Genomic DNA, 22,407 nt, shown 5'->3' with positions numbered 1-22,407 from the left:
AAGCCTCCCACTCCATTTCACAGTAGGAAGCCTGAGGTTAAGCAACTAAAGGCACCCAGCTTGTCCACCAGATTCCGAGTTCGCATCCTGGTTAATCTGTCGCTAAAGACTTACATTACGAGGGCGCCCTGCTCCCCCACCGATGGGGAGAATACCCACACACACCCCCAGAGGCACAGCCCGACCACCCCCACAGCTCAGAGCCCACGTCCTCGACAGCAGAGCTGCGGAACCAAGGAACAAGATCACCGCCTTGATAGCTGGGCTCACGTCGCGCATCCCTGGACCAAGCACACATCCCGGGCGCGGAGATGCGGGTTGGGGAGAGTGGAGAGGGGAGAGGCAGCGGTTCCCCTGCTGCGGTCCAGAGCACCCAGCGGGAAGATGACGCGGTCCGCGGGGGCATGCCCACCCCGATCCTAACCCCCTCCCGGGAGCCGCGGGGACCGGAGCGGCGCTGCGCTCCAGCAAGGTCCAGCCGGAGCGCCGGAGAGGGCGCTGCTCGGCGTCTCCGCTACTGCAGCCGCGTCCCTGCGCGTCCCCGACCTTCGCTCCTCCCGGTGCGCGCTCGCTTGCCTGCTTCCTGCCGCCGCCGGGGCCATGACGACCTTCTTGCGGCTGCACAGCTGCGGAGCCCCGCGCCTCCGACCGGCGCTTCTGGGCCGCGGCCTCCGTCCCCGCGCCGGCTGCTGGGCGCCCGGGCCGGCCCCGCTCCGCGCCTACGCCCCAGGCTCGGGCGGCCTCCCCGCGGCGCTGCTGCGCACCGACAGCTTCGTGGGCGGCCGTTGGCTCCCGGCCGCCGCCGCCTTCCCCGTGCTCGACCCGGCCAGCGGCGCCGAGCTGGGCCGGGTGGCCGACTGCGGGGCGCCCGAGGCCCGCGCCGCCGTGCGAGCTGCCTACGATGCTTTCTGCGGCTGGAGGGGCGTCTCGGCCAAGGTGAGGAGGCCCCCGGGGCTTGGCCGCGGTGAAACCAGCCCGTCCTGGGTCATCGAGGTACACCACGCGGAAATCCACAGAAACGCGGAGAGAGACGCTGGACAAATAAATTCCGAGCGTGGGTTTCGTGCCAAGCACTGTGCTGGGCGCTGGGGACACAGCCCGCAAGCCCGCTGAAGTACCAGGAGGGGAGGCTGAACAGGATAGGCGTCTGGGGAGGTGTCCGTGGCTCGCCAGAGCACGAATTAGTCCCAGGATGCGCAGAGACCACGCAGGACGCGGGACCTGCCACTTGGTCTGCTGGAAGGAAGGCGGGATGAGCACCCTGGGCTACAGTCAGGCCGTGGGGAATGGGGTGGGCTGCAGAAAGCTTGGGGAAGGGGGTCAGTCACCCTCCTGACTTTCAGCCCGAATTGGGAAGTACTGCTATGAACTGACCTAGAGACACTGGAAGAATTGTCGGGGTGGAGGATGAGATGGGGAGACTAGAGTAAGAAGAAATTATATGAGATCTTCCTTCTCCTCTTCCACTTACAATGTGGCTCCTGGAGCCAGCCCAGGGAGAGCATTTCTCACCCTGTCCTTCAGCATCCGTCCTCTGAAGACACACAGCCTGATAGGAGGTCCAAGGACCAGGGAGTCTTCACACTCACTCACCCACAGATATTTACTGGGCGCTCCCTGTGTGATGCGCTGTATCCTGGAGGTGCTTGGGGTATGGCAGTCAACAAGAGATCCCTGCCCTTGTAAAGCTCACCTGGGGTTGAGGGGCACAGGGGGATCTAACCTATAAACCATGCTCAGGTAGGTGTGTCGGAAGAGAGAATGCCAGGAGCAGGCAGAGAGGACCGGGCAGATGGACGGGCACAGCGCAGTACTAACAGTGAGGGCAGGTGTATCTGTTGTGGTCAGGGACCACAGACTGGGCGGCTTAGACAACAGAAGCTTGTCTCAGCCCTGGAGGCTAGAGGTCCGAGGGTAAGGTGTCAGCAGGGCAGCCGTCTCCTGCGGCCTCTCTCCTTGGCTTGTGGGTGGCCGTCTTCTCCCTGTGTCCTTACAGGGTCGTCCTTCTACTACTAGTTGGTGTCCTAATGTCTAACCGGAAAGACACCAGTGTTTTCTGCTCCCCCCCTTTCAACACATTCACGCCCCACCGGTTCCTGGGGTCTAGCTCACCTGGTACCTCTTCCACTGATTGGCCTCACACACACCTGCTCCACTCCCTGCGCTGAGCCCCTAGCACGGTCCCACTCCTGGCCTTGCACTTGCCCCCGACACCTTTGTGTTGCCTCCCATCAGTCCAGGTCACTCCTTGTCCTCACCTGTGGACCCCTGTTCAGGGACAAAAGAAGCCATTTATCAACCGCCTCACAAGCCAGTGCCTGTGTCTGCCCGGCCGCTGCCACACTCACAGCTCAGTGACACAGGACACACTCGTCCTCAGCCCAGAGGCCCGTTCCTCCTGGAGCCTGCCTTGTCTTCCCAGCATCTGGAAGGAGCATCTCCACAGGTGCCTGGCCGAGGGGGATGCAGATGCGGGTCGTCACTGTGCCTGCCAGGCTGGGTCCTGCTCCCGTGTAGTCTAGTCCTTTCCAGGCTCCGTGAGCTCTCGTAGACGCTGATGATATTGTGAGAGATGGGCAGGGGGCTCCTGGCTCACCATCCCTCACTACAGTCCTGCACAGTGGGGGAGAGGGGCTGGGAGCCCCGTGGGATTCCATCCACTTGAGCCTCCCAGGACTCCTGTTAGTCACATTCACAAAGGCTGTCCTTGTTCCTGGAGCTGCATCACAAAGAACCACAACCTTGGTGGTTTAAAAAAATAACAAAAGCCCTGGCCGGTTTGGCTCAGCGGTTAGAGCGTCGGCCTGCAGTCCAGAGAGACCCGGGTTCGGTTCCTGCTAAGGGCATGTACCTCGGTTGCAGTTTGTCCCCGGCCCTGGTTGGGTCATGCGGGTGGCAGCCACTCGATGTGTCCCTTTCAAATCGATGTTTCTTCTCTCTCTCCCACTCTATCTGAACAATAAATGAAAAAATGTCCTCGGGTGAGGATTAAAAATAAATAAATAACAAAGTTATTCACAGCTGCCATCTATGGTGAGAGTTGTTCGCAAGCTTGTTCTCACAGTCGTGACCTGGTTCACCCCTGGAGACATACCTGGTCGGATCTTTATTTTGCTTCTCAAAGAAAGGGCCCGTGTGTCTCCCCAGGGACGAGCTCATGGCTAAGACTTGAGGAAAGTGAAGATTATTCACTAGTTTCACACTCGCTTGGTGTTTCGCTGTTTCTCTATCTTTTTAATCTCTTTTTCAGGAGAGGAGTTCATTTCTTCGGAAATGGTATGATTTAATGATACAAAATAAGGAGGACCTCGCGAAGATCATCACAGCCGAAAGTGTAAGTCCAGGGCCCTGATCGGCTGTGGGGGAAACCGTCGGGGGTCTCAGACTGCAGCCTGGGGAGCCGCCGATGTCCCTGCTCTCTGGGGCTAACAGTGTGCATTCTTTGCCTAGAGATCAGATATCAAGGAATTTCTGTGCCAGGCACAGATTTTCTCTAATCAAAGCCAGGCACCAGGTGTGTGTGTCCTAATTTGCTCGTCAGATGTGTGCAGGAGGTGGGTTTGAGCAGCTGTGTGAACGCTGCGTCCCCTTTCCAGTTTGTTCTGTGACTGTGTTGGCTGGTTTCCTGTTGTCTCTGTAGCTCTGTGTCTTTAGCTCCATCAGCACAGTGGGATGGTATGAGGAGAAGTCAGCAGATGCCGTTCTGTCTCCTCCAACAGGTAAACACACTGAAAATGCAGGTGACGACTGTGGTCCGAGCTCACTCCCGTCACCATGTCATTCTGCTTGTTTCTCCACAGCCCGTAGATTTGACGGTGTCAGAAACAGTCGTGTGTTTGTGCTGAGAGGTGATTACGGTGTCCTTTTCCGATTGAATTTAGGGAAAGCCGCTGAAGGAGGCACAAGGAGAAATTCTGTACTCCGCCCTTTTTCTGGAGTGGTTTTCGGAGGAAGCCCGCCGCGTCTATGGAGACATCATCTGCACCCCCTCGAAGGAGAAGCGGGCCCTGGTGCTCAAGCAGCCGCTTGGTGTGGCCGCCGTCATCACCCCGGTATGCAGCAGGATCAGCCAGGGCCTCGGGAAGGTGTGCCATCCTGTTAGCTGTCACCTGGTCGAGGCTTCCTGATTCCTTTGTGGAATTTGGAGGGGTGTTTCCTGGTCCTCTGTGGTCTGAGAGGCATGGGTGGCCGCGGGAACACGTTTCCTAACACCTGTGAGTGGGAGGACCCACAGGAGGACACAGGGGCTTTTTTGACTTGGCCTAAAGGCTTCTTCTTGGCATTGTCTGATTATCATGTTGGAAAAGATCTTCTGGTATTTATCATTTTTGTTTGTTTGTTTTTTTATCCTCACCTGAGGACATTTTTCCATTTTTTGTTCAGGTAGAGTGGGAGGGAGAGAGAGGAACAGAGAGAGAGAGAGAGAGAAACATCGATGTGAAAGGAACACATCGAGTGGCTGCCACCCGCACAACCGACCAGGGCCGGGGACAAACTGCAACCGAGGTACATGCCCTTAGCGGGAACCGAACCCGGGTCTCTCAGGACCGCAGGCTGACGCTCTAACCGCTGAACCAAACCGGCCAGGGCTGGTATTTATCATTTTTAAAGACTTCAGACAGGACACATTTTTTAATGGTCTGCCTGGCTGGGCTGCAGCAGCTGGTGGGTGCCCAGCTTTCTCTCAGTGACCAGCCTCTTTGGACCCACCCCCACGAGGTCTCATGTCAGCTTCTCTCCTGTGTCTGCTGGCCGCTCTCCAGACAGCTGCTTGGCCCAGTTACAGACAGGCAGCTGCGACCGACCAGGTTCGACTCAGCTCACTGTTTACTTGCTGTATGACCTTAGGCAAGTCACTTAACTGCTTCCTGTCAGCTTCCCCAAACCTGCAAGTAAGGATAATAATACCGACCTCATTGGATTTGATGGAGACTTAATTAATTTTTATTTAACAGAGCTTAGAACAGTACCAGCCACAGAACACACGTTACATAAGTATGTGTCACAGTAAAATAAAGTGCTGTTAATACAGACACGTACATGCCCACAGACATCTAAATAAATAGAGAGGGAAGAAATAAATCACCTGGTATTTTCAAAGTCACCTTTGCTAATGCTCAGGTGGACAGTGTGCTCACCTGTGAGGGTCCGGGAACCACCTACCCGTAACGGTGCAGTGGGTCTGCTGACTGGCCTCCTGACCAGCCAATGCGTGTCGGGCGGCGCTTCCTCTAACGGCCGCCTCTGCTTTTCTGTCCCTAGTGGAACTTTCCCAGCGCCATGATCACCCGAAAGGTGGGGGCCGCCCTGGCTGCCGGCTGTACCGTCGTGGTGAAACCTGCCGAAGACACACCCTTCTCAGCCCTGGCCCTGGCCGAGGTGAGCCCTTCCCGTGCGAACAAGGATGTTGCTCCCCTGCCCCCCCCGCCCCCCGGGAGAAACACGCAGTTGGAAGCCTCTATCTCTGCCTACATGTGCTGGATGTTGTTGTTTTAACTTACCAGCAATTATTTTAAGTCAGATATTGCCCTTTTTAGACAAAACAACTGGTGGAGGATTTCCTAACATCTGTAGGCAATACATATTTTAGGCTGCCCTAAAAATCCTACCTGTCCAGCATTTGTATTAAGCAGGCATCCCAGTCAGGTGACTGCACCTGGACATTTGTCACAGTGGGGGCCTCTCGCTCACCTCTCCCTTCTCCGGTTCAGTGTGCAGCCGATGTTATTCTTCTGTTTAAAGCCCTCATGGCTTCATGTCACTCAGAGTGAAACCCAAGCCTCCCACAGAGCCTTCAGGCCCCAGGAGATGCCACCTGCCCAACCTTGTCCCCGGCTTACCTGCCACTGCGGAGCCCCTTATGCACCCACTCCCACTGCTCTGGCCCCTGCGGCTCCTCGGGCCATGCTGGGTGCACTCCGACTCCTCTTGACTGAAAGGGTTTTCCATGTTTTTTTTTTAAATCCTCACCTGAGGATATTTTTTTCATTTATCTTCAGATAAAGTAGGAGGGGGAGAGAGAGAGAGAGAGAGAGAAACAAACAAACATCTACAGGAGAGGGACACATCGACTGGTTGCCTCCTGCATGACCCCAACCAGGGCCAAGACGAACCGCAACCGAGGTACGTGCCCTTGGCCGAAATTGAACCTGCGACTCATTGGTCCACGGGCCCGTGCTCTAACCGCTGAGCCAAACCGGCCCGGGCGGTTTCCCCGTATTGTAAAGAGTGACCCCGACTGCCAGGCATTCACCATCACCTGCCACTCAGCGTCTGTCTGCGGCTCGCACCCGCGCTTGTGGTTCCTGACACTTCCTCTGATAGGCTCAGCGACCACATCCAGTTCTGACTGCTGACCTCAGGCCACGCCCACTGTGCTCGGAAACCCCTGCTGCAGCATATAAAATCCTTGGTTCTCATGCTTTTACTTGAGTGTGTGAAACGTGTCCTCCGTTTTCTTGTGACACGAGGGGTTGCTCTTGCAAGTCTGATAGTCTGAGTTTCCTGCATTTATAAGTCAGCTTGTGTTTTCTGCCTAGATTCCCCAAAAGAGAGTTTTTTCCCTTTATCTTTAAAGGCCAATAGTATTACTAGAGTGTCTTTGTGATGCTCGTTCTGGGTTGGCCCTTCCGGTCTGCAGGGTGCTCCTTCAGGGCTGGGTTCAGACCTCTTTTCAAGATCCAGAAGGTGTCCAGTCTGTCTAGACACTGGGTTGGTTATGTCCAGAAACGGCTGTGTGTGGAATCTTTTGTGTCATGTTCTGTATCTTTTTCATCTTTTCCCTGATCTTTCAAGGTATCTTTTTTTTTTTTTTTTTGGTATGTGCCCCTAGTGGGAACCGAACCCAGGACTCTCTGGTCCGCAGGCCGATGCTCCAACCACTGAGCCAAACTGGCCAGGGCATCAAGTTATCTTCTTTTTCACGTATTTGTTTCTCACAGTTTATCTGTTGTGTTTTTTTGGTCTTGTGTTCCTTCTCATTTACTTTTCATTTCTGAAGTGAAATGTTTCTTTTATTTCTAATTCTTTCCTGTGTTCTCTCATCTCATTTCTAAATGTTTTCTCCTTCTGATTCATGCTGTTCTCTTGGGTCTTGTTCAATGTCCTCGTCCCCTTCTGCCCACAGTCAGGTGCAGCTTCGGGCTATTTCATGGGCTTGTCTCTCCAGTTTCTACTTTTCGCCTGTAGGGTGCTTTTCTGCTCCTTATTCTTTTGTTTTCTTTTAATAACTTTGTACAAGATTTGACTTCCACGTTTTTCTGAGAATGTAGCTAATGTTTTTTCTTTATTGATTTTTAGAGAGAGAAAAAGGGAGAGGGAGGAAGAGAGAGAAACATCGATGAGAGAGAACATTGACGGGCTGCCTCCTGCATGCCCCCCACTGGGGATTTGGCCCACAACCTGGGCATGTGCCCAGACAGGGAATTGAACCGGTGACCTCTTGGTGCAGGGTCGACACTCAACCACTGAGCCACACCAGCCGGGCAAAATGTAGCTTATTTTTGTTTGTTTGTTTTTTTGGTACGTGCCCCTAGCGGGAACTGAACCCAGGACTCTCTTGTCCACAGGCCGACACTCCAACCGCTGAGTCAAACCGGCCGGGGCAAAATGTAGCTTATTTTTATGTGAAGTTAGTTTTTAGTTTTCCTAACCTTTCAGCAGGAGGCCTGGGTAGAGAGGGCTTCTCGGCCTTCACAGAACCTTTGAGTTTCTTGCTTCCTGATGTTCCCTGTCCTGTTCCTGGGCCTCTTCCGCCCCCATCACTTGTCGCCTGGTTCTTAGGGGCTGCTTCTTTGGGGGCCCTCAAATCCCTGTATGCAGGGAGGCCCTTGCGCTCATGCCCACAGACTGCTCACCGTGCTGGGTGGTTCCAGCTGCAGTTCCCCGGCAGCCTGTGTCCCGTGAATACCTGTGGTCCGTGGGGCTCTGTGACTAGCCCAGTGGACACCCTGTTGTTGTCTCAGCTGTCTGGTAGGGCCCCACCTACCTTTAATTTGCAGTCTGCGGCGATCCCTGGCAGTCGGCGTGTTGTGGCGTCTCAGCCCACTGACAGTGCTGTCATGTAGACACGCCTGGGGTGCTCACCTGGACGCACAGGGAGTTCCCAGAGACTCCTCCCTGCTTTTGGAACCAGTGTTGTGGCTGGACCAGCCCTGGTGGGGCTCAGTATGACTGCAGGACGCACCCTCAGCGGTGACCATGGGGACTTCAAAAATGAGGTGCATCACTCACAGGTCCTGGGGGACGGACCTGCCGAGGGCCACGTGGCCATGTTTTTCAGGTTCACTCCTTTTTTAAAATATGTTTTTATTGACTTTTTTAGAGAGAGAGGAAGGGAGGGGAAGAGAGAAACATCTATCGGCTGCTTCCTGCATGCCCTGCCCAAAATGGAGCCTGCAGCCCGGGCATGTGCCCTGACTGGAGTCAAAGCCAGGCAGTCCACGGGCCGACACTCCATCCACTGAGCCACCATGGTCTGGCTGGTCACTCTTCATTGATGGATTTAAGCGTAGCAGCAGAACTGAAGTGCAGGAAAGCAGAGACAGGTGGCCATGTGGTCGGTGTCCAGAGACCTCTGGCAGAGAAGGAGACTCAGGGGAGAGCTCGGAGGTGGGCGCTGGCCACCAGAGCCCCAGCCAGGTGCTCGCATCACAGCGCAAACGGCAGCCGCTGCCGGCGCACCCACCTCGGCTCCTGGGCACGCTGCCTCTGGTGGCTCGGGTGGCTGCCCGATCGCTGTTTTGAGGGGATTTAGAGACACAGGCTCTCCTGCTCCCGCCATCCCCAGAGTCTCCAGTCAGGGGCAGTAAGTTCCTATGGACAGGATTCGGAAGTTACAATTCAGGCTTTGCCCCATCAAAGAGAAGCACCGCGGGAAGAGCGAGGGTTTCGGAAGGCAGCTGTGGGCTGGCCGGCTGGTGCTGCACCCCGCCAGGCCCACCTCTCCTTGCCTGCACACGGGGCACCCATGCAAAGCCAGCGCCCCAGAGTGCTCTCTCCACACTGTCCTCGGCCTCCCCTCTGCTTCCTCGGGGGGAGTCAGCATTGGCTTCTTTCAGCAGAGGGGGGCTCTGACGTTCAGACTCAGGAACGCCTCCCGGCAGGTGTGTGACGGCAGAGCCATCAAGTTGGCACTAAGAGGACTCATTTCAGTTCCAGATCCATTCTGATCCTGTCCCCTGTCAGCTCAGCTTTCCCCATTGCATTCTGGAGTAAAACATCGATTTTTCTGTCCTGCTCTCTTGCTTGCTGGCCCCCTCCACAGCTGGCGCACCAGGCTGGCGTCCCTCCTGGGGTCTACAACGTCGTCCCCTGCTCCAGGAAGAAGGCCAAGGACGTCGGGGAGGCACTTTGCACCGACCCGCTCGTGTCCAAAATTTCCTTTACTGGCTCGACAGCCACCGGAAAGGTACACAACTTCAGAAAACATGTCATTTCAGTACTTTTTATAACATGTAAAAATACTGTCTCACCTTGATCACCATTTGCAGGAAGTGGTCTGGCAGAGTGTTAACTCCTTCGAACACTGTGTCTGGTCCCCTCTGGAGACACGTCGGTGGTTCTCCTCCTGGTGACGTGTCGCAGGTTCCTGGCTGCCTGAAGGAGCTGGGCGGTGTGTGAAGGGAGTGAACTTCCGGTCTGAGTTCTGGAATGAGGTTTCTTTCCCAATCTAGAGTCAAGGATTCCAGAAGCACACAGTGTGTGTGGGAATGGATGTCTCAGAAGTGAATGAAAATGACATAAAGGTACTTACAGAAACAAAAGGGACTTTTTAAGTGTTCAAAAGAGCAAAAAGGCAGATAGAACCAGTTTTTATTTATGGTATTTCCCTTCCAACAGTATACTTTTTTCCTGCTGGTGTGTGTGTGTATGCACGCGTGTGTGCACACGTGCTCAGGCTGGACATGTACATGAAAACATCAAAAATAACATACATCTAATCTGACCTTTTTTGTGAAACTGGTCATTTCCAGACATCGTGAGCAGCACGAAGGAGTAACTCCCAACCGTGATAAAGTCACACCCAGGGCCTGGCGCTCCGGGAGCCTGCCTCCCCGTCTCAGCAGCAGGGACTTTAGACCCGTAACCGCACAGTGTGGGTCCGGGGCCTCCCGGCCAGACTCACCCGGAGGGAAGCAGCTGGAGAAGGGCCTGGGAGAAAACACCGCAGACTTTTGCCACTGGAGGCAGAGATTCTCCGGGTGCTGGTGAAGGCCAGCAGCTCAATGCTCTTCCCCACTTTGCTTGGCGGACTGTCACGGCCTGACAGCCCCCAGGACAGTACCGCCATGTTCCTGCCATGCCCAGCTCACCCTTGAATGATTCACCCAGGAAGTGACCTTCACGGGGGGGTGGGGGGAGTAAGTAATGAAGGAACAACCACTCTGTGTGGCAGGGACCCCTTCCGAGCTGATCTCTGCAGAGAATTGGCGGCGAGCACCTGACCTTCAGACACAGTCTTGCCAGCCCCAGACAGGAGCCCTGCCCTCTCCCACCTGGGGGCCACCCCTCTGGGCCGCGGGGGGACAGCTGCCATGTTTAGAGCACAGAGCATCTTGTCTCTTCCCACGCAGAGTGGTGCTCCGACTGAGGGAACAGACTCCTAGGCTGACAGCACCCGGACTAGGGAGCCTCTGGGCTTGGGAAGCTGCGGTGCTGAGGGCGGCAGTGGGAACCAGAGTGGACGGAGTCCTGACGAGGTGACAGCAGCAGCCAGAGCCAGGTTCAGGCCATGTCCTGAGGACAAGGGGAGGGCCCGGCAGAGGGCCCAGAGCCAGCGCACTTGGAGGGGAGATACCTTGAGGTGGGTTTGCACCCAAGGCCAGGTGAAGGCCAGGGACCCCAAGTGAGTGAAAGCAGGAAGACCAGTGGCCTGGCAGAGAGCACTTCTTAAAAATTCTTGAGTCCAACACTGAAATATGCTTAGTCTTAAAACGCACTGCGCTGTTGGATAGTGACAGTCGATGAGAAGACCTGGGCCTGCAGAGAAAAACACCTGGGCCTGCAGAGAAAAACACCTGGGCCTGCAGAGAAAAACACCTGGGCCTGCAGAGAAAAACACCTGGGCCTGCAGAGAGGTGCAGCACAGAAGTGTCTTTCCAGCTGTTCTGATTGTTGACCAGGAAGAGCTCTCGCAAAACCCTCCTCCTCAGTGTGCATCACTGGGGGCCGTTCCTAGCGTGACTACGGTCCGTCTGTCTCACCGAAAAAGCCCTGATTCCATCTTCCCTGTGGCTGTGACTGGACAGAGACCTGCTATCTGAATCATGCAGTTAAATATCCCCGGCAGCTTTCTGGGCCATAAACATCTCTCACTGATGTTTCATCCTACAGCCGAAGGCATCACAGAGCCTTGAATTCAGCGGCACGTGCCCCTTCTCTTCCAGATCCAAATAAGGGAACCACAGTGTCAATTTCAACAGCAAAGACTTGAAAACAACCTACATTTTCAACAGATGGGGCCTGAATGAATGAATGATGAACAGTCACACAGTGGAAACAATGCAGGCATCTAGGGAATGTGCTAGAAGTACATGTGCCGACTGAGGGGATGTTCCCACCGTGGTGAGGGGCGAGGTGCAGAGTGCTGTGAGCATGGTAAGAAGTTCCAGATTCACAGTTGACTGGGAAGACAAAGCAGGTCACGGAACTGGAACGCTACCATGCTGTTTTCGCTCTTTCTTTTAAAGCATACATGTTATCAGTGGTAAGCCAGGAGTTCTGGACATCTGGGTGGTTTCACTTTTGTGGTTCAAGGAACAAGGTATCACCATCGTGTTCCCCCGGGACGTTCCACCCCCACCTTTGGCCTGTTCCCTCTCCCACGTCCTGAGTAATTACTTCTGGTTTCTCATTGACCTTTCTGGGTTTGTCATGTACAAGCAAATATGAACACACGTGTTCACTTCCTTCTTTCTTATGCTAAGTATCATCGCACCCCCATGTGCACCTGGCTCTCTTCACCGGTGCGTGGTGTTTGGAGAGGGCTCACCAGCCCTGGCAGTTGACCCCCCTCACACAGTATCTCCTATGCTCACAGGTGCTGCTGCGCCATGCGGCCGACTCCGTGAAGCGCGTGTCCATGGAACTGGGCGGCCACGCCCCATTCATTGTGTTTGACAGTGCCAACGTGGACCAGGCCGTGGCAGGGGCCATGGCGTCCAAGTTCAGAAACTCTGGACAGGTGAGTCCTGTGGCGTGTCCCAGGGTTCAGCTATGTCTGTTCTACAAAGATCCTATAGCCTCATGCGTCTCCTGGAAGGAAACCTCTGGGCTCCTCCATGGTCCATTCTTTCTCCTTCCACCTTTTCAGCAAATACCCTCTCTTTGCCAGGCACGATGCTAAACTTGGAGGCTCCCAAGAGAAGTAAGGTCGAGTCCCTGGCTTCCAGAAAGTTCCTGGACAGCAGAGGTCTTTTAATCAAGTTGTTCTGTCTTCGTTCCCCTACTCGGTGAACCTGGTACTATCACAGTTCCCCTCGCTGGGCCGCCCTGTCCTGGACAGGTGTGACCATCCACAGGCACCAGGAGCCTGCCCAGCTGGGGTCTGAGGCCCGCGGTCTAAAGGGAGATGCTGAGATGGAGAAAAATTCTCAACCCTGCAGCCTGGTCTCCTGAGATGGAGGGCATGACAGGTGCCCACTGCGGGGCACACATCAGGGACCAGCAGCCTGCCCACGTGTCCCGGGAGAGTGGTGGCCTGAGCTCATTCACAGAGTCCTGGAGTGTTAGAGGGGGATCTTCAGCGTCAGCTGAAACAAAGCTTGCATTTTACTGGTGAGGACAGGAGACTCTAGAGAGACGAACCGACTTGAGGTCACACATCCTTGGGACACAGTCCCAACCCTGCTAAGGTCTGGATCCTGTCTCCCCAACTCTGTCCAAGCAGTTGCCAGGATCCTGGCTTCTTACAAAATATTCTTAAGCATTTTATCTTAAAGTACCATCAATAAGCAGTTTTAAATGCCTTCCAGAAACAGAATTAAAACTCCTAAAAGGTTATACTGGGGGGGGGGTGTGTGTGTGTGTGTGAAATGTATACTATTCTGTTTTAAATCGTTTTTACCTCGTTTTGGCCTTTGGGACTTCGTTTTTCCTTAATCAGCTTGATTGTTTTAGAAGAGGATGCTTCCTTTTAGAAACACAGAATGCCAACATGTGTGCAACCTTCAGAGTTCCTGTGTACGGCCACACATTTGGGGTGTTGCTTAGAGCCAGTGAAAATGCAGAGGACACAGAATTACCTATGCACTTGTTTCCGCTAGGAAAATAACATGATTAGAAAAAGCACACAAGAAGAAGGTTTGTCAGTGATAACTATATTTCCTATAATATGGTTATATTTTATGATTTTAAAATATTAGGTCTCATAGGAAAAAAATAAACCAGGGTCCCTTGAGTCAGAGGACGTGGACAATGGCCTTGTGTCCTGCTTCACAGTGTCGCTTAGCTGACACCCTGGGAGGCTCCAGCTCCAGGGTGTCAGCAGCCCTGGACGGCCTTCCCCTGGCCTCTGTCCATGCAGCACCCTGTCCCTCTGGGGTGCTTTCCCCCTGTGTGTTTCATGACTTATTCAAGCCATTTGGAAAACGCTGGGTCAGCAGCCTTTTTTCTCTGGCACACAGCTACTTATCCTGTGTGTAACCACAGAGCAGGGGGGCCAAGCAGGGGAGGAGGGGCTGCCACACCTGCTCAGCGGCCTGGGGAGGGAGGCGGCAAGCCGGCCACCTGTGAGCCGCCTGGGACGTGTTTTCTCGCAGAGGGGGTGGCAGCCTCATGATGTTTCTTTCTGGGCCGGGTCAGTAGTTGCCAGCACTGTCCACTGGAGTTTGCTCTTCTCTGTCTAGACTTGTGTTTGCTCAAACCGTTTCCTGGTGCAAAGGGGCATCCACGATGCCTTTGTGAAAAAGTTCGCTGAGGCAATTAAAGCCGACCTGCGTGTGGGTAACGGATTTGAGGAGAGAACCACTCAAGGCCCACTAATCAACGGAAAAGCAGTAGAAAAGGTAGGTTTGTTAATTATATGTTAAATTTCACAGTTTTGGTAGTAAAAGCTTAACTAGCAAAAGGCACTTTGGTAAGGTGCTCGGAAAGGCTATTTTGGAAACGACAGAGAAGTTGAAAAAACTGCATTTCTGCCAATTTGTATGAGTCGTGTGGCGTCATCTGCTCATCAGTTTTTCCAGCTGTCATGGCACTGAGTCCTCATGAGACGTCACTGGAGACAGAGCTCTGGACTACCTCTAGATGGTGACATACACTCAAGTTGACACTGGTGCCCCTGGCATATTTGAGAGGACTTTGGACCCCAAGGGTCCCTCACCAGTGCCACACTGTGGGTCTGCACGTCCAAGGGGTGAGCCTCTAACCACCAGACCCTGGGCCTGCAGTGGAAACGGGTGTGACTTCGTCCGCAGGAGCCTGGGCACTGGGATTCTGAGCGTCCCAGCAAAGGCCAGTCTGCAGCCAGGCCAAGGAACAAGTCCCAGAGTTTGTTGTTCTTGCCAACGTGAAGATGCAGACGCTGCCCTCTAGAGGGCGCTGTTTCCTGGGACTTCAGGCAACCCCAGTTGGTGGCAATTTCATTTGAAATCATCCCCGTGTTGGCTTTTGTGCACGCAGCGGGGAAACTGCAGAGCACGTTTCATGTGCCAAGAAGAGAGCACAGCGGATTTTTTTTTAGGGACAGAGGTGGCCCTGTTAAGTATGTTAAATACAGTTATTATTAGAGAAAGAAGCTTTAGAAAGTAAGCCACTGGACTGGTGGGGGCGGCTGCAGACGGCGGGCTGAGAGCACTGCAGGGCGAGGTGTGGGGTGCGGGGTCAGACCCAGCAGGGAGGACTCCGGTGGACCAGAGAGCCCGTGCAGTTCTGGAAGGCAGAGGGATCGTGTGGGCAGAAAGTCACAGCAGACGAGGGTGCAGGAGTAGGGGCTTGCAGAGGAAATGGTGCCCTTGTTTAGAAGGGGCCTTTCTAGAATTGGGGTGGGGGGAGTGGGAAGGAGAGAGAAATGGCACTAATGGGTTAAACTTCTGCAGTTTTCTGCTCATTCCCACACCACTCTCCCAAACACCAGCAACCACCACCAGGACCCAGACAGGTAGGCAAGTGACCTCGGAGGACACACAGCAGCAGCCTGCCGAGGGGTTACAGTGAGGGGCTCCCCTGCAGGTCGGCCACATTAGAATAAACGTGGAGGCGTCCCTCTAGTTCAGGGAAGAGACTGGAGGTAGCAAAGGCCACCTGTGCTACCTGCATTAATCAACATGGTCCTCGTTCAAGAGAAGAACCACGAAGGGTCTGCCAGCCCCCAGCAGCACGAGGAAGGAGGAACCAGCCAGACAGTGACCCTGGAGGAGGCAGATCAGTCAGGGAGCAGGAAGGGACTTCCTGAGGCTCTGACTATATCTCCGAGTGTTGAGAAGACAGCATGTTGATGAAACAGATGGGTTCTCTGAAAAGGGAGCAATGAGAGTTAAGAGAGAGTTTGTAGAAATTAATCACATGATGGTCACAATTTTTAAAGCAGGTGAAGATACAAGACAAAATCAGGGAGACCTCTTAGGATTTAAAGCAAAAGACAGAGAGATGAAAAATCTGAGCAGGGAGGGGTGGCGCTGGGCCCTGACTGCTCCCTCTGCAGATGGGTCCTTCCCACAGGGACCAGCTGCACTGTTTGCCTGCTGGAGAAAGAAAGCAAGCCAGTCCCAGCATTCTGCGTCACAGCCCGAGATCTGCCCTCTCCCAAGTGTCCGCGACCAGCTCTGCTGAGGGCTCTGCCTTGTCTTGTCTCAGGTAGAGAAACACGTGAGTGATGCGCTGTCCAAAGGGGCCACCCTCGTGATAGGCGGGAAGCGGCACCAACTTGGAAACAACTTCTTTGAGCCCACCCTGCTCAGCAACGTCACTCGGGACATGCTGTGCTCTCGTGAGGAGACCTTTGGGCCTCTGGCACCCGTGATCAAGTAAGGCCACCCAGCCCGTAGGAGGTCAGAGGGAACAGGAAGGAAAAAGGGGACCAAGAGAGATACCAGTCCCTGTGCTGAGGGGAGTGACAAGTTGGAGAGGCAGAGCTGTGCTGATCCATTTATGATTGTTACAAGTTCTTGTTAGTTCCTACTTAGACCACAAAATTGACCAGATTCTTGACTTTGCTTGTCCCTTGCCTTCTGCTGAACTCCTGTGTCTTCTTACTGGAGTGCGTCCTTAGAGACCTCTTCCAGGGAGTCGTTGGGAAGTGAGCATTCTGTGATCTTACATGACCTTTCATCTCACATGTGAAGTAAATGGGCCCTAACTGCTCCCCTTTACCTGCATAAAAGTCCAGCTTCAGTGCTTTGAAGACATCACCCTTCTGTCTGCATACATACAGGGCTATTCCTCAGAAAGCTGATGTCAGGTGCCAGTCCCTTTGAAGGGACCTTTCTCTCTGGAGATTTTTTTGTTGCTGTTGTTAATCTTCACCCAAGAATATTTTTCGATTGATTTTTTTTTTTTTTAGAGAGAGTGGAAGGGAGGCAAAGAAAGCAAAACTTCGATGTGAGAGACACATTGACTGGTTGCCTCCCACACGACCCTAACTGGGATGTGGGATTGAACCTGTAACCCTGGTGTGTGCCTTGACTGGGAATTGAACCTGGGACCCTTCAGTCCTCAGGCTAGTGCTCTAACCGCAGAGCCAAACTAGCCAGGGCTCTCTGGAGACTTTTGAAATGTCTCATGGTCTTTAACATTTTTTTTTTTATCCTCACCCAAAGACATTTTTCCATTTTTTGTTCAGATAGAGTGGGAAGGGGAGAGAGGAAGCGAGAGAGAAAGAGAGAGAAACATCGATGTGAAAGGGACACATCAAGTGGCTGCCACTCACACGACCAACCAGGGCCGGGGACAAACCGAACCCGGTCTCTCTGGACCACAGGCCGACGCGCTAACCGCTGAGCAAAACCAGCCAGGGCACATTTTAAAATTTTATTGGTGTGGAACTCTGTGAGCATTTTCATTCTGAGGGGCTGTCTTCCTCTAATACCTAAAGTGTATGTCTGGTCCTGGGAAATCCTTGGTTATTTCTCCAAGCGTTTCTCTCCCTTCATTTGTCCTTCCCCAACCTGGGAAGAAGTCTGTTGTAGAGACACATGGACTTCCCTCCTCCGGTGCTTTGGCTTGTTCCCATCTCTTCATCCATCCGTAGGCCCCCCGGGACACTGCTCCCTCCTCCTGCCAGCCGTGACCCAGTCTTCACGCACACGTCTGCTCCCAGCCTGCCCCACCTGAGTCCTCCTGGACCTCTGCCCTTCCTGCCTCACTGTTCTCGTGTCTGGGCTAGTTATCCTGTCCCTGCTTCTATTCTGCTCCCCTGTCTGCCTCCTGTGGTTCAGGAGGTTGTTACTTTCTTGGTCCTGGAGGCCTCAGAGGTCCTGTCATCATCCCTGTGACCTCATTTTTAGCCCCTTCCAAGGTCAGCAGCCTTGGCTAGTGATGTCCCTCAGGGAGGGACCCTCTGTTAAAGGTCTCAGCACCACTCCCCTTGCCCCAGGCACCCTTGGCCCTGGGGTATTAGAAGTTCCCATGTTGTAGGAGTGTGGAGAAGGGGCTTTCACTGGTCCTGAGTGGCTCACTAGGCCAGCTGGACTCCATCACAGAGGGTCCTGGGCCCCAGCTGCCCTGAGCTGGCCCCGCTGCTCTTCTGCCCCTGGAAATAGCGTTGGTCTAGGAACCAGGTCTGCAGGCAGACTCACTTGAAATCCCCAGGTGTGGGGGCGGCACAGCCCCTCCTCCCCAGGCCCTGGGGGGCTCTTGGTCTCCAGAAGCGTCCTGCACTTTTGATGTCATTGCTGGTGAGGTTTCTGAGCCGTGATTCACTCCCCCCACCCCCACGTCAGCGGGCGCTGAGCTGCTGTGCCCTCTCGTCCAGGGACAGACATGTCCGTGCTGTGTGCTTGGCCGGCTTTGCCACCATCCTGTTAGTGACATTTATATGTCATTCTGTACCTGAGGAGATGGGCCACTTGCAAAACTTTCTTCTTCCTTGTTTTACTGTAAGTTTTTACTGAGACTGTGGCCTTGTTTTCTCAGAACGCAGAAAGGATGCAGCATTAGGGACGCAGTTTTCGCTGCTACCCATATGTGTCCCCCAGGGCGTAACTCCTCAGATCTTGGGGTCCTTGTCACTCGTGCAGTCTGGTCTCACCGCACCTCTCCCTCAGGGACGGTGGGTGGGGCTGAGCTCCATGTGGACACGTGCACCCAGGTCCTCAGGGACACCATGGCCGATGCTGCGTGTTTGTGCCGAGTGGGGACACCAGCTGAGCTGCTTTCCTGCTCTGGCGGGCACAGTGGCCCTAGGAGACAACGCTGGTCTCCTGCGAGGAGGTTTCTCTCAGGTCACCCTCCTGGACCCTCCCGCCCCAGAGCTGTCCTTTCATTCCCCTGGCACTGCCCCGTAGCCTGCCCGGGACACCCTGCTCTGCCTGGTGCCCTCTGCTGGTGGACTGGGGTGCTTAGAGCTTTTAGCCTGTTACAGCTCTGTGGCAACAGCAAAATGCCACTGGAGTCCTGCTCCAGAAATAAAGTGGGGAAGCTAGAGGAGCCTGCACGGGCGTTGGGCCGACACACTGCCGTTTGGGGAGAGCGGCCACGCGGCTGCCGTTCGTGGCGGAGCCCACACCAGAACCTCCGGCTCCCTCTGGACGGTTCTTCCTACATCGTGGCTGCGTCTGGGTGGCAAGCTCAGTAACTGCCGTTTGAGGTGTGCTGCCCGCATGCCCTGCCCGGCTCCCTCTCCCAGAGGTGGGCTGGGCGGTTGGAGCGCACGGGCGTGAACACCGAGTCTCAGCCAGAGGAGCCCTTCGTTGTGCTCGGCGCCGGGATCTCTGCAAAACTCGTTTCTCTTTTGCTGTTACTGGGAAATAAGTCAGTAGGAAAGACAGCTGGTTTACCCTGCGCCCAATTCCAGAGTCTGCTGATGACCCATGTTGACTTGACAGGTTCGACACAGAGGAGGAGGCTCTGGCGATTGCTAACGCGACGGACGTGGGGTTAGCAGGTGGGTGTCCGTCCTGGCTTGGGGGCAGTGGTGTCATTTCTGAAGCTGATGTGGGAGTTTGCCTGTCAGACGCCAGCCTGGGCTGGAGGACGCTTTGCTGAAGCGTGACTGTCGCTTCCTGAGGGGCAAGGGCCGTCGCACAGCTCATGCCCTGCCTGGCACACCGGGAGCCGGGGTGGGAGCGGGGCGGCGTGAGGGGGCCGGCAGGTCCTGGCACACCGGGAGCCGGGGTGGGAGCGGGGCGGCGTGAGGAGCCGGGGTGGGAGCGGGGCGGCGTGAGGGGTGGCCGGCAGCTCCTGGCACCACCGGGAGCCCGGGTGGGAGGCAGGGCGGCGTGAGGGGGCCGGCAGGGAGGGGTAGGGTCCTGCACAACCGGGAGCCGGGGTGGAGCGGGGCGGCGTGAGGGGGCCGGCAGGTCCTGGCACACCGGGAGCCCGGGTGGGAGTGGGGCGGCGTGAGGGGGCCGGCAGGTCCTGGCACACCGGGAGCCCGGGTGGGAGTGGGGCGGCGTGAGGGGGCCGGCAGGTCCTGGCACACCGGGAGCCCGGGTGGGAGTGGGGCGGCGTGAGGGGGCCGGCAGGTCCTGGCACACCGGGAGCCGGGTGGGAGCGGGGCGGCGTGAGGAGCACGGGTGGGAGCGGGGCGGCGTGAGGGGGCCGGCAGGTCCTGGCACACCGGGAGCCCGGGTGGGAGCGGGGCGGCGTGAGGGGGCCGGCAGGTCCTGGCACACCGGGAGCCGGGTGGGAGCGGGGCGGCGTGAGGAGGCCGGCAGGCTGTTCCAGGTGAGGAGTCGCAGGCACCATGAGCCCGTGTTCTCAGGGGCTGCTACCTGGAAACTCCTAGTGCCTCTCCCATTTTCCTGGGTCTTGGAGCTGAACAGAAGAGGAAGTGTGGGCTGGGCACAGGGCATCTTGACCACTTCCAAATAAAGGCATAGTGGCCACACTGTCACCAGAGAGGGACTGGGACCGAGGTGGGTCGGCCCCAGCACTGTCTGGACTGTGTAACCCACTTGCTCCCCAGGGTCCTTGGCTGGGGAAGGGAAGGTGAGCTGCTCGGCTGTGACCAGCTGTCTCAGGCCCCCATGCCACTCGCCAAGCCTGTTCCTGGCTCCTTACCATGCTGCCTCTGCACGGTGTGCCCGCCACCCTGCACACAGGCGCATGCAGGTCCAGTTAGCATCACGGTGATAGACGTGTGAGGAGGGCACCTAGCCCGGCTGTGGCTCCCGGAGCTCCCCGGGTGAGAAGCGCTGAAGACGTGTGCGGTGGCCCTGGGCCCGCACTGCCCCTCAGTCCCCAGGGAGCTGGGCCCCAGTGTGCAGATGCTCCCGCCTGCCCTTCAAGATGGGTGAGGGTGGAGGCAGCCGTGCCCTGAGCAATTAGTAAACGTGGACACGACTCTGACGGCAGAGACTGGAGGGAGATTCTGGGCAGAGTGAGGGAGTGAGAAAGGGCAGGAGGACCCGGGGAGCCTGGAGAAGACAGCGGGTCGCTGGGGTGAGGAGGGCACCGACAGCTGCCTGAGAGCACTCGGGCTGGGTGCCCACGAGGAGCCTTCTGTGTGGGTGACACGGAGGCACCGGAAGGTCTGCGTGGAAGGACCACGTGGATAACTGAACAGACACGTGCAGATGGTCTGAGCAGTGAGGGTCACAGGCACTGTGAGCTGCGGTCACTGTCCTGACGGGAGACGGAGAGGGCCGCAGGTGGAACAGAAACAGGACGCCGACCGGGTTGGACGGGGAGAAACAACAGGCCCAGCAGGGTCAGATGGGAGCTGGCGGCCCAGGCCTGCGCCGGCAGGCAGACGTCAGAGCCGCACTCAGCTTCCGGCGTCTGCCGGGACTGTTCCACACGCCGTCTGTGTCCTTTCTCCTGTGACAGGTTATTTTTACTCTCAAGACCCGGCCCAGATCTGGCGCGTGGCGGAGCAGCTGGAGGTGGGCATGGTGGGCGTCAACGAAGGGCTCATCTCCTCGGTGGAGTGCCCATTTGGCGGGGTGAAGCAGTCTGGCCTCGGGCGGGAGGGCTCCAAGTACGGCATTGATGAGTACCTGGAGGTCAAGTACGTGTGCTTCGGGGGCTTGTAGGCGCCTCTGGTTCTCTCGGAAGCAGACGGGAGCCGCCCCACTGCGATGGCCATGTGCCATCCATCACCTTACATAAACCTGTAGGGTATCTGAGTTGCAGACTTTTTAAAGTCATCCAGTCCTCGTAATCTTAAACAGGTACGACTCCTGCCCCTCCCCTTAGCTAACTAGGGACCAAAAGGTGCCAAGTGCCTGTGGCTGCAGACTCCCCGAGAACCCGCCACAGCAATGTCTGTCTCCAGCAAGGTGCAGCCGGAGGCAGGCTGGCTGTGAGCCCCATCACCAGGCTGAAGACACCAGGGCCCCGACTCAGCTTCCCACGTGTGGCTACGGAGGAGAGGAGACCCTGGCTGCCACCTGCCTGCCATGTGGTTATACAGCCCAGAGCTAAGGACAGTTTTTATATTTCCAAATGATGGGGGTGAGAAATAGTGCGAGTTCATGCACATAAAAATTACGTGAAATTCAGATTTCAGTATTCCACAAAGACAGCATTCCTGGGATGCGGCCACAGCCCTGCACCTACCAGAGGTCTACGGCTACTTTCCTGGCAGAGCTGCATACCTGCCACGGAGACCGTGAGGCCCCCAAGGCCTAAAAGTATTTCCTGTGACTCTTAGAAAACGTCCCCAACCCCTGACCTCCACCGGGAGGGAGAGAGTGACCTTCCTGTGTGTCACACATTCTTTTTGTTGAACGCCTACTGTATAAAAAGGATGTTTCTGGGCTGCACTCCAGTGAGTTCTCACCAGGAGCCTCCCTGCAGCAGTGATCACACAACTCAAATGAAATGACCCGGAGAACTGGGGCTCAGCCTCAAGGAGGCCCTTCTCCACCCCCGCGTGCCCGGCCCTCATGTGCAGAGCACCGGCTTCCCTCATCTTTACCCCTTGGAGTGGCATTCAGCACGGATTGACGTCAGGCGTCTGCCTTCTCTCCTCGTCTGCCTGTGCTCTGTGGAGACTCCGCGATGACCGGAGCCAGTGCAGCCGAGCCCGTTTCACTGTCAGCTCACGGCACGAGGCCACGGGACCACGGGGCCACAGGACCTTCTCTGAAGGCCAGAGCCCAGGGTGTTTGCTGTTCATGTGCTGCTCTTCTAGGTAGCTTTTTACTTGAGTAGTATTCATGCTGGGACTTTCTTCGTGCTCTGTGTTGTGGGAAGAAACTTGGGAATTAGCAGACATTTGTTTTGCACAAGCACACACAACCCCTGTCGGGACAACTGTCTGTGTCAGCGTCCTGGCGCTGAGCTGTAATGAATAAATGCGGA

The 22,407-nt window shown here is 55.8% G+C and overlaps 1 protein-coding gene across 2 annotated transcripts; it reads left to right on the top strand.

Moving 5' to 3' along the window:
* Nucleotides 1-791: 791 nt before the first annotated feature.
* Nucleotides 792-22,407, top strand: ALDH5A1 (aldehyde dehydrogenase 5 family member A1). 2 transcript variants are annotated; one of them, XM_036272721.1, is made up of 10 exons: nucleotides 792-936; nucleotides 3,251-3,334; nucleotides 3,882-4,052; nucleotides 5,263-5,379; nucleotides 9,266-9,409; nucleotides 12,041-12,184; nucleotides 13,848-14,006; nucleotides 15,796-15,965; nucleotides 18,984-19,042; nucleotides 20,929-22,407. In XM_036272721.1, the coding sequence occupies exons 2-10, from the start codon at nucleotides 3,287-3,289 to the stop codon at nucleotides 21,132-21,134; spliced, it is 1,218 nt and encodes a 405-aa protein (XP_036128614.1). In that variant the 5' UTR covers nucleotides 792-936; nucleotides 3,251-3,286; the 3' UTR covers nucleotides 21,135-22,407. The 2 variants fall into 2 exon arrangements, with proteins under 2 accessions (XP_036128614.1, XP_036128613.1); XM_036272720.1 differs by lacking the exon at nucleotides 792-936 and adding an exon at nucleotides 2,397-2,446.

This window comes from Molossus molossus, unplaced genomic scaffold, assembly GCF_014108415.1.
Source record: "Molossus molossus isolate mMolMol1 unplaced genomic scaffold, mMolMol1.p scaffold_m16_p_20, whole genome shotgun sequence".
NCBI lineage: Eukaryota > Metazoa > Chordata > Mammalia > Chiroptera > Molossidae > Molossus > Molossus molossus.
Note: the sequence above shows the minus strand (reverse complement) of the source record. Positions and strands in the feature narration are given on the sequence as shown.

Excerpts from the sequence above, each read along its gene's own strand:
- ALDH5A1 (XM_036272721.1), top strand. The coding sequence starts at position 3,287 with ATGATACAAAATAAGGAGGACCTCGCGAAGATCATCACAGCCGAAAGT. Across the intron at positions 15,966-18,983 it reads CCTCTGGCACCCGTGATCAA|GTTCGACACAGAGGAGGAGG; the intron begins GTAAGGCCACCC and ends TTGACTTGACAG. Across the intron at positions 19,043-20,928 it reads GACGGACGTGGGGTTAGCAG|GTTATTTTTACTCTCAAGAC; the intron begins GTGGGTGTCCGT and ends CTCCTGTGACAG.